This window comes from Acipenser ruthenus, chromosome 14 (genome assembly GCF_902713425.1).
Source record: "Acipenser ruthenus chromosome 14, fAciRut3.2 maternal haplotype, whole genome shotgun sequence".
NCBI classification, from domain to species: Eukaryota; Metazoa; Chordata; class Actinopteri; order Acipenseriformes; family Acipenseridae; genus Acipenser; species Acipenser ruthenus.
In genome coordinates, this window is record NC_081202.1 from 15,829,898 (window position 1) to 15,845,277 (window position 15,380).

General features: G+C 38.4%; 1 protein-coding gene across 1 annotated transcript in view; it reads left to right on the forward strand.

The window, feature by feature from the left end:
• The window catches only part of LOC117419781 (plexin-A4), a 248,524-nt gene extending 244,819 nt beyond the window's left edge, over positions 1 to 3,705 (forward strand). Inside the window, exon 32 of the mRNA XM_058985937.1 lies at positions 295 to 3,705. Coding sequence (XP_058841920.1) covers positions 295 to 390 — 96 coding nt within the window. The 3' untranslated portion in view covers positions 391 to 3,705. The remainder of the gene's footprint in view (positions 1 to 294) is intronic.
• Positions 3,706 to 15,380: the final 11,675 nt, after the last annotated feature.

The following is a 15,380-nucleotide window of genomic DNA, read 5'->3' on the forward strand; positions in this document are numbered from 1 at the left end:
ACTCGTGTGATAGACACTTTACAGGTCAAGGGAATCTATATACGTTTTCCATTAAAGCACAGTGAAAATGAAAAAAGGGTGAAGCTGACCTGTGAAGAATTTTCATCCAAAAGGACCCACAAAAACATCTAGAAATGCTTTCACCTTTTAAAATGACAATTACACATGTTTCAGTTTTCTGTAACATGGAATATTATATAAGTGATGGGTAAATTTTTTAAATAATTTTACAATTTTAATTATTTATTTCAGTTCAAAGTCTTACACAATTGAATATGACTTTTCTTCCACCAGATTGTGACTGCACTAGAACAGGACGATGCAGCGAGAAAACAGAGACTGGCATTCAAGCTTGAACAAGTGATTACTTTCATGAGTATAGACAGCTGAAAACCACTGTCCCAGGAAGTGCTGGCAGAGTAGAAACCGAGCCGTGCCTGAATGAAGACTGTCATCTTTTTACCATCACCAAGTTCCATTTGGCTACAAGTTGTCACCAAATTATCTCTGCTTTGCGCTACTTGTGGAAAAAAAATACCTGGGGATGACTGAACTTTTTGGCTTCTGGTTGTGCAATGATATTCATTTAATGATTCACCATGGAAATACATCACTATGAAGACCTATGAACAACAACAACAACTTGTAGATGTAAAATTGCTGTGCTTCCTTACATGGAGAGCTTACTCTAGTCTGATGTATTGATATTAATCTTGGTATATTTTAAGTGCTGCTAGAACAGTCGGGTAGAGCAGTTTGGGGACCATTGTTGTCATCATCAATTTTATATTTAAATACAAAAGGTATCGAAAATTGTTAATGTGAATTAATATACAGCTCGCAGAAAATATCTTCCGTTTTTTTTTTTTATTAAATGCTGTGAAATGTTTAATGATTTAAAAAAAAAACTGAAAGGGTAAACGCCACTGACAAACGTGGATATAACTATTGTACATTTCCTTCCCTGTCTCACATTTGAAAAAAATCTAAAATGTAAGATGATATGAACATACTTAGGTGATAGTGGAGCATTTTGTTTTTAGTTGGCATCTAATGTCTTGTGGCAAAAGTCCTAATGTTAATTCTCAGAGCAACTACTGTATGTTCACCACTATTACAAGTTACACATGTTAATCAGATTCATGAATAGATACAGTATGAAGCATTGTGAATGCAGTTTACAAACTATTTTTTTCTGCAAAAATGCACTTTTATGAAAGAGAGAAATTCCAACATAAAAAGGCTTAATTTCACATCTTGAATATATAGAGAATCTCTGTGAAGCTACAAATGCTTGGAATTTTAAAGTACGCTCGGTTCCATTTTAATATTCTAAAACTACACTTTAATTGAATGTACAGTAAGGCTGATGATGGTAACAATGCTTGTGTATTTCTCCACTGCTGAAGTGTTTAGGAGGATCTGTGCACAATATCCCTCTGTAAAGAGAAATTGATTAGATATACCCAGTTGTAAAATAGTCCATAATTAAGTGGCAGTGACTTTTTATTTGAAATGCCTGGTCTGGGACAAGGACAGTTTTAAATAAATGAGCTGTACAAAAAAGATTGAAAGCTAATGTTCACAGCAAATGCCGATTTTACATAATGTCTCTAGACTGCAGAACTGGGAATTCTAAACTGCCACTTACAGTAATGCACAGCTGTTTACCTAATGGATACAAACATGTTTTGGACATTTTAACTGCATTTTATATCACTGGATGTCCAGTGATGAATTTAGTGGAATGAATGGACAATGCTGGCCAGCAAAAAAACCAAAGGAGTCAGATTTAAAAAACAAAAAGTGCCACATTGAACAAAATAATACAAAAATGCTATTTTATTTATAGCCTCAGTGTGTCAAAAATCTGTGGGCAAGCTGGCTTTTATTCCTGTCCGTTTTCTTTTAGCACACTGTAAATGTTGCTGAATACAATTACCATTTTGCACAGCAATAGACGAACAAGAAACCTTTGAAAGAAAGTTCACTTCGTCTTTTGAAGGTACAGCATTTTTACTTTGAGATAAAACAAGTTCTCAAAGAGTTTTTGAAAAAAAAAAAAGTTTGGAACATTGTCAAAAGACAACAAAGCAGCCCTCCCTCCCTTCTACCTTCAAGCTTTCTTTTGTCTTGAAACGTGCCAGACTTGTGATGTGAATGTGTGGATGCCTCTGTAGGCCCAGGTTGGGTCTTTGGCTTTTTAAGCGCATGTACTACAATTAAAGAAACAAAAGCCTTGCAATGATGTGGATGTGTTTTTTTAATTTGCTTGGAAGCATAAGCCTGAGTGGTTTGTCATGTTACTATAATACTCTCAGTTAAGGTGGAACCTTTATCCAGTACTCCATAAAAAACATTCCAAATTGTGTAAAGTGTTAGGTGCTAATGGGACCTTAACTATCAATATCGTGCATGGTGATTTTATAATCTGGGTGTTATGAAATGGAACTGCCTTGAAATCACAATATTTACTCTACCTATACCAGGTGCAAGTGGAGGTTGTATTCAACCAAACAGTTTCTCTTGTACTGTATTAGGTTTAGGTTTAACCCCCTCAAAGATATATCTTCAAGAGTGGGTGTCCCTTTCTATGAATAAACTGCTGCCACTAATACAGTAGTTTACATGGACCCTTGTGGAGCAAGGGAATAATGCCACCAAAGCGGGTGGCAAACATCCTCAGTAATTTGGTATTGTGCCTTTTTAATATAATATGGAATTAGATTGTTTTTTTTGCCATCATATCCACACCTAACAAGTGCATATATATATATGGTGATTGTTTTCCCCAAAGACCTCTATTTAATTTTATGAGGAAATCACGCAAGCAAGCAAGTGCTTTTTAGAATAAGCGTATGAAAACCTGCCTCCAAAATTCTGGAAACAACTGATCATCCAATGCAGATTTTATTTCGAGCCATACTTCTTTTCTTCACTGTATCTGACACTTATTACTTTGGTGCAGAACCTGGTATATTGTATCATTTACATTCTTTAAATTAAAATAATGTTATGGTGTTTAAAAGGCTGGATTTCCTTCTCTAATGATAGAAAAAGAGTGGCAAGTCAAACAGTAGCAGCTCCTGTCAGTTTTATCTTTACTGACATCCATAAAGCACTTTCCTCATTGAGGAAAGAGAGGGCTGAGGGCATAACATGCAAAGGGAAAACTGACCTTTAATACCATCCATGTCTTTCTTTTGGGGGGGTGGGGGGTATTTGCTTGTAAAATGTTTGGTTGTCAGTTTTTTAGTTTATCGCCATTATTTCAAAACAGACAACTCAAATATTCATTAGGGTTCCTTTTTAATATATTACTGTTCAGTGTTGTCATATTCTTGCAGGACAGTATAAGTGTTTTATGTTTCTGTACAAAAATAAATGTGGTACAGATGATGTGAAATCTTTTCAAACTCCCGATAAAGATTCCACCTTAAATGTTTTGTATGGAAATGTCCTTAGAGCTCAGTGTTATTGACGATGTCAAAAGAAATGTTAGAAAAGACTTTTAATATCATGATATTTGATGACAAATTAAATATCCTGTTTGGGGGGAAAAAAGAAACTTGGTAAAGGCAAACTTCTCTAACTTTGTTATAATTAATTGTATACCTGTGTATGTAAATACAATGCATTCCTATTTTGCGGTCCAGAACAAAAATACTATTTGTAATATAGAATAAACTTTATTATGAAACCAAATATACTGGTATTACATTCTTTAGAACATTGTATGTCTTATTTTCAAATGATTTATATCTGGATGTTGGTGTTTTGTCAGATGTTAGCAGACAAGCTATTGTTTGCAATTTACAGCTAAAAACAAGCTATTGTTTGCAATTTACAGTAAGTTTAAGGTACTTCTATTTCTGTTATCACAAAACAAGTTACTGTACTTAATTATCATGGTTAGATACTGTAGCACTCATTCTTGTTATGTAGACTGTTCTTCAAATATAAAGCCATCGAAAGCAATTAGCTTTATAGCAGAAATCCAAAGAAAGTATGCCCTGAATGTTCAACATGAGCTGTCAGTTTCATATGAAAATAAAAAATTACTATTGTAAGTAGTATAGTTGCTTATTATGAATAGATTTGTGGTAGCATATATGACTGGATTTGGGTGATGTGGATTTGATCGGGTGCCTATTATTATTATTATTATTATTATTATTATTATTATTATTGATTTATTTCAGACGCCCTTATCCAGGGCGACTTACAATTGTTACAAGATATCACATTATTTTTACATACAGTTACCCATTTATACAGTTGGGTTTTTACTGGAGCAATCTAGGTAAAGTACTGTGCTCAAGAGTACAGCAGCAGTGTCCCCCACCTGGGATTGAACCCACGACCCTCCAGTCAAGAGTCCAGAGGCCTAACCACTACTCCATACAGTACCAGTTAATACTGGGGATGCCTATGTAAATCCTACCTACATCCGTGTGCATCTTTTGAGACTGAACATATGTATTATGGCTGTGCAGTACATGAATAGATAGGAATAAACTGCTTTAACTAATTTAAACTGTATAGGTATTACTGAAATTAACCACAGACATTTAAACTCTGAAAAGGCAGTCTTTCTGTTCTGATAGCTTTCACATGCATGGTAAATGGTGGTATTCCAACCTCTTGAAAAACACAATTTAATGTGCACCTCATTAGTTCAATTTTAACAGTCAGTTAACTGAAGTGTAAGATGTTCACTAAGCTAAGCTCTGATTACTACCAGTAGCGGCTCCTGACTTTCAGTGGTGAATATATATATATATATATATATATATATATATATATATATATATATATATATATATATATATATATATATATACCGAGCATCAAAAGAAACTTATCACTATATAACATTTATTTTCGAAAAAAAGAAGGTATATAAATGATGGACATTGACAAAATGTTTTGGTTTCTCGGTCATGCATCCTTAACCATGACACGCTTGAGTGACTATGACTGAAGCATATGCACTTAATCACCTAATTATTGAGACAGTTGATTGGACACTGGCTATTGAGTGATGTCAGCTGTTGAATTGCAAACTTAAATAAAAGCAATAAAGAAAATCACGGAAAAAAAAAATTATTATGCCATGTCTGTCAAGAAAGCAGCGTCTTCGTGCAATCGGCATGTTGGAGGCTGGACTACGGCAGCGTACTGTGGCTCGCCGTCTTGGGTGCTCACAGCCAGTAATTTCAAACCTGGCCAGACGGTATAACCAGACACACGCTGTCAATGACAGGCCACGAACTGGGAGACCAAGAGTCACAACACCTGCCCAAGATCGACAGATCATTTTGCAGCATCTTCATGATGTCAATTGTTAATCAGCACAATAAAAAGTCCTGCTCTAAACCAGATTTCATCATTTTCCAATCGCACGTAGTGAACTTTATCCAAATATAAGTGATACGTTTCTTTCGATGCTCAGTGTGTGTGTGTGTGTGTATATATATATATATAAACATTTAGAAAATGATCCAGATCTAGCGGGCTTCTATTTTGCATAGATGCCCGCTGGAACGTTGAAGTGCTTAACTGTGAATTAAATCAATTTTAAATCAATCTTTTTCCCTTAACATTCAAATCTACAACTAATCTGATAACATCTGATAACATAAAAAGCTACTTAAACATACTTTCTGGTCTAGAAACAAGTGAAATAATGTCTGTGACAGGACACCGTAATGAAGGCTCAATTCGCAGCTACTGGACAGCAAAATCAACAGGAAAGACATGATTGGTCCACAATTCTGTCATCAGCTGGATCCAAACAACACCCTCCCTCAAAACCAGCCAGTCAAGCTGCCAACCCTGTTTCAGTTCTTTCTGCACCAGCCAATCCACTCTCTGCCAGCTTGAATGACGCCCTGCCTCCAATGACAAGTTTCGAGTCCGACTCAATACTACACAGACTATTCAACATTTGTACATGTGCAGTTAAATTATAATAAGAAAGAGTGAGACCCCAATAAATAAATATGTTAGCCAAATAATAATAATTTTAATAATAACATTTTCTCTATGTGTGTCTTTTTTCTATTCTAATTATGTTAGGGACCATTCCTCAGCGGAAGGTTACCTGGCAAAATATCAGAAGTTCAAGGTAAATATAGGTTTTAAAGCTTTTTTTTAAAGAGAAAATAAAGAAATAAATAGTTTTCTAATAGCAATAGACCCCTTGCAATGCGGGCTCTACCGTGTGGTAGATGACCTTGACTTTCGTTATGCTGTTTTGAAGGCAAAGGGTGGTCACACCAAATATTGATTTGATGTAGATTTTTCTTCTGCTCACTCACTTTGCATTTTGTTAATTGATAAATATAAACTATTCACATGTCTATTTTGAAAGCATTCTTACTTTACAGTATTTTTTCACACCTGCCTAAAACTTTTGCACAGTACTGTATGTATGTATGTATGTATGTATTTATTTATAAAATAAACAAACCTGTGGTTTTTCCCAAGCTTGGACTGTAGAAGTCGCTCAGTCAAGATTATGTTGCGTGTTAAGCAGACAAGGTGTAAGTCTAAGATCAGAAGAGCCAACAACTAATACCCTATCGATTCTATCTAAATAATGCACAACCAACCTGTGACCGACCTTCACTTCATTCGCAATAACGCTTTCAACACGTAATGCATTATTTAGGTAGTGTGAATAGGGTAGAAGAAGAGACATATGATCTATAAGGTACCTATAAGAGAAGGATCTTGAAATAACATTGTGTGTATCAGGTGGCAATAATACAGTACAAACTGGAGGTTTCTGCTGAAGTGCTGTACCAAGGACCCAGGGCCGGGTCGCAGGGCTTCCTGTGCCTGGAAAGAGAGAGGGACTGAGAGCATGAAGCGCTCTCTGAGTGTCAACTGAGTAGATGAGTACTCTGTAGGAGATAAAGGATTAAACAGCCTGTTTTGTTTAAAAGTTTTCTTTTTGTATTTTTAGTTCTTCGCATTCGCGTTGAATTATGTGAATTAATTTTTCTTTTCTTTTTATGAATTCTTTTCATTTATTTGCTTTTGATTTGTTCTACCACTGGAGGCCACTAATAAATCTCACCTGCACCAACCACTTGACCATGATACATTACCCATACCTATAATCTATTTATCTTTTTTTAATTAAGCAAAGCAGTATTTACACAACTCTGGCAGTTGGTGTCAAATTTTCAACACTGGATTATGTGTTATTTAGGTATTGTAAACAGGATATATATATATATATCTCTTAATGCACCAATAGTATACTGCATGCAGAACTTCTGGAAAAGCTATAATAGTCATATAATTAATGTTCATTTCAAATGACCCCCATCATTCACCCTCCCAGATTACTTGACTTTTCACCAGAAAGTATTTTAAATATATTCCCAATATCAGCACTCATCTTAATTCTTAACAATTAAAATCAACTGAAAAGCACTTTAATAACTAGATTCGCATGACTGGGAAGTATGGCACTTTTGGGTCACTTACAACACTTCTAAATGCATTTTAAAGGTGCTCAAATGTGTAGCGTGAATCCAATAACTTGGCTTTAATTGATCTAGTGGAGGACATTAGTTTGACAATTTGGTACAGGTGAGGGAATTGTCTAGCTTTTTTTGCCTAATTTCAGGGCAAAAAGCCTAGTAGTTAATTCAGTGTTGACAAGGAACACCATAAAAAGAATATTGAAAGTACAGCTTTGCTAATTATGCAAATGTACATACTGTATGTATATTTAAAATTGTGTACAATTCCTCAGTCATATTTATGTGTATATCTACATGTGGAGCAACATTCTGCCAGTAAAGGTGCAATATGTATTTCGTTAAATACTGTATATATTTTAAAATAAAAACCGCTAATACCAATACAATCAGCAACAAGCCTTCCTTCACTCCTCCAACTCCCTGCATGACAGAAGAGTCTGGAGTTCATGAACACCTTGTAGGGTATTGCACAATATGTTAAGCACCTTTAGCACACAAAACTTGGCAGTCAGATAATTAGATTAATTAATAAAATATAGCTTAGTTTGAGTGTGTGAAACACATAGGCTAACAGTTACGGAACACAAGCAAAACAGTTTAAATCGTATTTATTCAAAGGATTGTACCTATAGCAGCAGTGTGGAGTACAGCAGCAGTGTGGAGTACAGCAGCGTGGAGTACAGCAGCAGTGTGGAGTACAGCAGCAGCGTGGAGTACAGCAGCAGCGTGGAGTACAGCAGCGTGGAGTACAGCAGCAGTGTGGAGTACAGCAGCGTGGAGTACAGCAGCAGTGTGGAGTAGTGGTTAGGGCTCTGGACTCTTGACCGGAGGGTTGTGGGTTCAATCCCCGGTGGGGACACTGCTGCTGTACCCTTGAGCAAGGTACTTTACCTACATTGCTCCAGTTAAAAATCCAACTGTATAAATGGGTAATTGTATGTAAAAATAATGTAATATCTTGTAACAATTGTAAGTCGCCCTGGAGAAGGGCGTCTGCTAAGAAATAAATAATAATAATAATATAGACAGCTTATAATGGCAAACCTTGTCATATGGTATTTCCAGGGGAATTAATGACCAGCTGGGGTTAATAGCCCAACCCAACTGGTTTCATCCCCAGGAAGTGCTAGTAAAAATGCACAGATGATTTGAATCAGGTGTAATAAACTATAATAAGAGTTAAGTTGGATAAACTGTCAAATCATTTCCAAATGAAATCATCAATCAGTAGCTCCTGGTTAACAAGGAAATATTCACACAAGTGCTTGCACTGGCCAGCTGTACTGTAATCATTTCCAAGGTTATCAGGTCATACTGCTTGATTATTACATTTAGGCAACACTTTGAATATTAAAGTTTATGGCTCCTTCTACCTGTGTGTTTTGAGAAAGGACAGATGTGAGCTCAGCGGCAACTGGTCCAGCGCAGGAGGAGGCTGTGTGGTCCAGTGGTTAAAGAAAGGGGCTTGTGACCAGGAGGTCCCCAGTTCAAATCCCACCTCAGCTACTGACTCATTGTGTGACCCTGAGCAAGTCACTTAACCTCCTTGTGCTCCGTCTTTCGGGTGAGATGTAATTGTAAGTGACTCTGCAGCTGATGCATAGTTCACACACCCTAGTCTCTGTAAGTCGCCTTGGATAAAGGCGTCTGCTAAATAAATAAATAATAATAATAATAATAAAAGTACAGATGCGCTCTGTTTAAGCTGAATCATAGCACATAAGTTGCCAGTTAGTTGCTAAAATTAAAACAACATCTAAAATCCTTAAAAAAAATAAATCACACAATAAATGTCATATAGCAGAACGATAGCTTCCACAATGGAAATTGCCATAATTACAGATTAAAACCAGTACAAATATGAGTGTGAAATATGTTACGATGTGGCAGTGATTTAAGTCCATTTGTGGCCAAGCTGCAACTGGAAAACTATTTTCTACAATTGCTTTACAAGCAATAGTAAATTTAAACCTTGGCCTGGCATTGCTTGAAGAAAAACATGGTCTAGGGCATGCCTTGTAACTTAATCTGTCACCTGTATTATGAGTTGAATGTAAAACAAAAGAAAGCCATATTAAGCTTTGTGGAATATACTGTAACTTGCAGTATAGAAGAACACAAGAATTGTCATATATGTTTATGTACAGGTGTTGTGTATTTTCTTGGGTGGAGAGGACATAAAATTGAATTGGCCTTGCGTAACCCTGCACTCAACCCACTCAGCTGAGAGTAACACACTGAAATAAGAGTAGACCAACAGGTTCTTTTCTGCAATTACTCATCCGTATTTTTACGTAGACATTTTTCACAGCTGCAGTTCTATTCTCCATTTACCAGGCATGCAGCTTGTAAAATAAAAAAAGAAAAACTCTCTTCATCCAGAAAAAAAGCAAGATTGATGGAAAAGTGAGACTCTGGTATAAAGGCAATTTGAGAAGGCAGTTAGGAATGTACCTATTTATTGATCAGTAGGCCCAATCTAGCACTTGTCTCATGAATTAAAAAAAAAAAAAAAAACAGTTTGAAGGAACTACTGAATTAAACTTAAAAAGGCCAAAGTAAAACAACAGGAATACTGTGGATACAGCTGGAAATTGATCTGAACTGTGACAAGGCTTTCAAATCTCAGTTATGGCCAATGGCAGCAGGATTGGGCCAAATAGCTTTTTCAAGCTTCACTGAGTAAGAGGAGGAGTATAATGACAGGGTATTTTGTCCTTAATTCAAGCTTAAAAGCTTATAAGAATACGATTCTTTAGTTCCACTGTGTTGTTTTAAGTAACTGTGAAGTGCTTGGTATAGCTTTGTCATTTGCTTGAGTGGGTGTGTGGGGAGAGATTTGATGTAAAGACTCTGCCCTTGTCAGTCGATTTTGGCTCATTAATTTGAAAGTAGTTCTCAAATAACAATAATTACGTACCAAAATCTTTACAGTATACTTCATGTGTAAATGTGAGTATGACTTGCACTATGTACATTTTTATAGCACAATCTAAACAACACCCCCACACACACAACCCCCCACTTATAAAGTTAATATGGTGTGTGTCGTTTGTCGAAAAAGCAAGATGCCCCCAAAAAATGTTTTTGAAATCAGAAAAAAATAGTAATAGTAATCAGAAACTGTTATAAAATATGTTTTTTTTCTTTTCTTTTTTTTACATTTTAAATTGTAAATGATGTTCTATGCATGCGGTAGAGCCTGTTCTCAGGATAAGATGTACTGTAATTTTCACCATTTTGTTCTAACTGATTTGTATTTCTTATGCATAGTTCTGGTAATATAAAACTTTCATTTAAACATATTGGGCAAGTTATTGATGAATGGAATGTGTCCCTAACATAATTTGTGGGGGAAAAAAAGGCTTGCTATTGATAAGTACCTTCTGTTATCTTGTAAATTATTTACCAACTGCTCAGATGCTACAAAAGGAATGTTTAAGTAATGTAGATAAAACAATACCCAAACCTCATGTTGTATTCATAACTGTATTACTATTCACAATATGATAATACAGTAGATCTCACACTGGGGACATTAACGTTTGAATTTCAATTAAAATGCAGAGTTTGCTCCTTAAACATGAAATATAGGCACTTGCTGCAAAATACCATGCAGGGGGTGGTGGGTTGGATGGTTCATCAGGCTGATTGAAAAACATATTGGCAGCTGTGAGGGAGCAGACACACAACAAATTAACATCATTAATTCCTAATTAACTTCCAATTTGTCTTTATAACATGCCTGCAAAAATAGAAAAAAAAACAAAAGCTGATTTAGGAGAAAATCAAATGGACCAGGGGCAAGCGCAGGTGACATTGGGTGGGTTTGATCCACAGCTGGGTTAGACTCACCTAAGAATCATCGCTAAAATGAAAATTCTGGGGCAGAAAAAACAGCTGCTACAGGGAGTGCAATTATCCTCCTTGGTTAACAAAACATACATGGGGACCACGGCTCTCTTGCTGGAGAGACAAGGGTGCCGCAAGCAGCACAAACTCATTCATACGGAGCGTACTGTAGATCAGCCCAGAACTGGGAAATGTTACCAGGGCCCCTAGGCAATGTGTGGTAAATGAGGCTTTAAAGTGATAGAAAGACTAATAAATATACCTAGACTTTATCTTAATGCTCAAGAAGTTAGATTTTGACAAAATGCATACTTTTTAAATGACCCTGGATCTAGTCTTTAAACCATTTGTGTCCAACAGTTTGTGGCAAAACACTTAGGTAACCTCAATAAATTAAGACAGGGTGGTAGGCGGCTCCTGAGTGGCGCATCCAGCAAAGGCGCTTCGCATGGAGTGCAGGATGCGCCCTATAGCCTGGAGATTGCTCGTTCAAGTCCAGGTTATGCCATCACCACCATTTCCCAAGTCGGCGCAGGAGCTGCAGCAGTGAACCGGGATAAAAAATAATAATAATTGGGCATTCCAAATTGGGGAGAAATCCATTGGCGACAACTAAATAATAATAAATACAAAAAAGACGGGTGGTAATGTTTGTTTAAGACACAAGGCATTTGATAGAGCTGCAGAGAAAAAAAAATGCATCAGTCCCTGAATGCCCCACTATCCAGTTTCTAAAAGGTTTCTTATTTTATCTTATTATAAGAAAAAAATAAGAATAATTTCTTACATGGCTTCAAAAAATAGCCTTGGCTTTAGAGCCAGGTAAGCAAAAAATAGTACACGAAAAATAAATCTTACTGGAAAGTATGCCCAATATTTCACAATATATCAGAATAAAAAAAAGACTGCAACTTGAAACATTTGCTCAAAGGTGCTTTCCTTAAGCTTGAGCTCAGGAAAGCTGAAGACATTTAAATGTTACTTTATTATACACAGTCAAAAAATGCAATTAATCAAACATTAAATAAACATGGAAATAAACAAATATTCTTGACATTCCAAACAATCAGACACACATCCCCCCTCCCCCCCACACCTTTTATAAACAGCATTATGTTAATAAGTTGTATTAATTGCAATTGTCTTTCAATTTCAATTCATGATCTTTACTTTGCTTCTCTGAGATTTACTTTGATTACCCACAATTATACTATGCCTTACTATGCATGTTTCATGTTATACTTATCTTTATATTGAAGTTGTATATGCTTACAACATGTAACAACCGTTATATGCCAGTTAATTAAATCTGATCCCAGCTCTCGGACTACTGGTCATCAGACAGAGCTTTCTTATTGATTTGTCTGGATTTTTATATTGATTCAGTTTTCTGAAAGGGCAAAATCAATGCTCATTAGAGATGCATATGCACTATGGTTCCCTTTCAATTCAAAGATGAACCAACAACCAATACTTTTGGGATATGCCTGCCACAGGTCAGGTATTTACTGAGCATTTTATGTCAGAGCTGTTGATAGGCCCCTCCAGGGAGTGACGTTCTCAGTCTCGACTACCGAGGGAATAATTAGTCACTCCGCGGAGATCCTGTTCTCTTTTGCTTCGCACAATCAGGTAGGTAAGGTAGGTATAACTAACCTCTCCAGTTGCGTGATTGATTCTTGTAAAAGAGCTCTCATTTTGAGTTTTTCTGCTGCAATTTATTGCTGGAAGTTGGTGTGCCACTTCCCCGGAATCAGAAACTTGGCTTCTGAGGACTGAGCTGAAACATACGCAACTGCGCTCTGTTTAAAAAAAAAAATCTTTCTTTACTTTCAACAGCCTACATTGCTTGCTGACTGTAGTCTGCTTTCCTAACCTGCAGCATCTGCCATCTGTGTTTTTTCCTCTGCTTTTTGCAGCTAATATATATATATATATATAAACAAAGAGAAAAGAGAGAACCACCTGCTGTTTGACGATGCTGCTGGGCTGACTTGGCCGTCCCACTCAGTGTGTGCGGCCTAGAAATAAAAAGATATATATATATGTGTGTGTGTACATATATATGCCCTACCCTTCAGCTTCTGCTGTGTGTAAGTGTGTGTGTGTAATGTGTGCTTCCTCCTCTGGGTCTGATTCAGCCCAATGGTGCATAGGTCTTAAAAAAAAAAAAAATGCTGTCTGAAGGCTGTGCTCCACTCCGCTGTAAGCTACGCGCTGCTCCGGTTGTGTGACTGCACGCAGTCCAGACTGATACTGTCTGAAGGCAGTGCTCTACACCGCTGCAACCTGTGCGCTGCATAGATTGTGTGACTGCACACGGTTCAGACTAGACACCCAGTAACCTTGCTTACGCCCCTGGTGCTCGGTGCTTAGGTGCCCCTAGTGCCCAGACGCCCCTTACATCGGTGCTTTGCCCCGGCACATTGAGATGTATAAGTTCCACCCTTGCATGTCCTGTGGAGGGATGCATGGGGATGCAGCCTGCCTCCTCCGCCCTAGGATATGACATTCTGCTCGATCTGCACAGTGTCCCAGCCTCGGACCCTGCGCAGGAGGCTCGCAGAGTTTACAGGAACGACTCCCTCAACCAGGTTTCCTCAGAGACTAGTGTTACAATTCCATCGAGCCACTGCAACGCTACCACTGGGAGCTGGAGGTGGCTGCGATGCTTCCTTCCCATGCTTCAGTACGGGAGAGAATGAGACGCTGGTGTCCACCCATGACGCAGACGGTGACCTGGATGGTTCTAATCCCCACTGCGCCGTATGGCGACCTGAGGCATCAACTTCAGGCTTCCGCGGCAACTAATACCCGGGGCCACCCGCAAGGACAGGGTAACACTGGACGTGGGGCCCCAGCGCTCTGGGAGGCAGTTCCAATGGAACCGCCTTAGACAGCCTCCAAGACAGGCTCCACCCCAGCCTCAGCAGCCGCAGCAGTGTCCCTAAAGGCTTGCAGCCTCAGACCCACTCCTTTTCACAACACCATCTGCAATTGCACCTCAAACTCTTGGGTGCTTGACACCATACACACAGGTTATGCACTGCAGTCCCACGCGGGTCCGCCTCCCTTTCGAGGGATCACGGTTACCTCCGTGAGCAACCATCTCCAGATCTTGGCAGTCAGTCATGAAGTAAAAACGTTATTTCTCAAGCAAGCCACCCACCTCGTAGAATGCACCTCTCAAGAAGAGGGGTTCTACTCAAGATACTTTCTAGTGCCAAAAAAGGACGGGGGCCTTCACCCCATCCTAGAACTGAGACACCTCAATGGGTTCTTGTGGGAGAGGAGGTTCCAGATGGTCACACATCGTCACATCCTCTAGGCTGTCCAGCCGGGTGACTGGTTTACCACTATGGACTTAAAGGATGCATATTTTCATGTCCTTATTCGTCCCACGCACAGGAAATATCTCTGCTTTGCCTTTCACAGAAGCATCTTCGAGTTTTCTTTGCTGCCATTCGGCCTCTCCTTAGCCCCCCGCACATTTTCAAATTGCGAGGTTGCCATCCTAGCCCCCTTGTGGCTGCAAGGGATCAGGGTGCTCAACTACCTGGACGACTGGTTGATCTGTTCCCAGTTGCAGGAAGGAGCAGTGGCCCACACGGTGATCGTGACAGAGCATCTGGGTCTCACCCTCAACGATGCCTAAAGCCAATTAATACGGTAAAAGTATGGTTTACTTGGGTCTCCATCTGGATTCCCTTACAATGCAAGCATACCTGTCGGACGACTGTCTAGCCCTGTTTCAACAGGGATCCACAGATACAATTAGTGTTGTGTCAGAAACTATTGGGTCTGAATACTCAATGTGGTAGATATCTCTATGCCTGCATTAGGCACAAGGGTCCTTGAGGTTGCACACTCACACCACAAAGATTAGTTTGAGACACCCCTCATCTGCTGTCCGCTCACACTCCCTCGCGACAGCTTTGACATACTTTCCCAAAAGTATTGGTTGCTGGTCATCTTCGAATTTAAAAGGGAATGATAGGTTACGGAGGTAACCCCAGTTACCTGAAA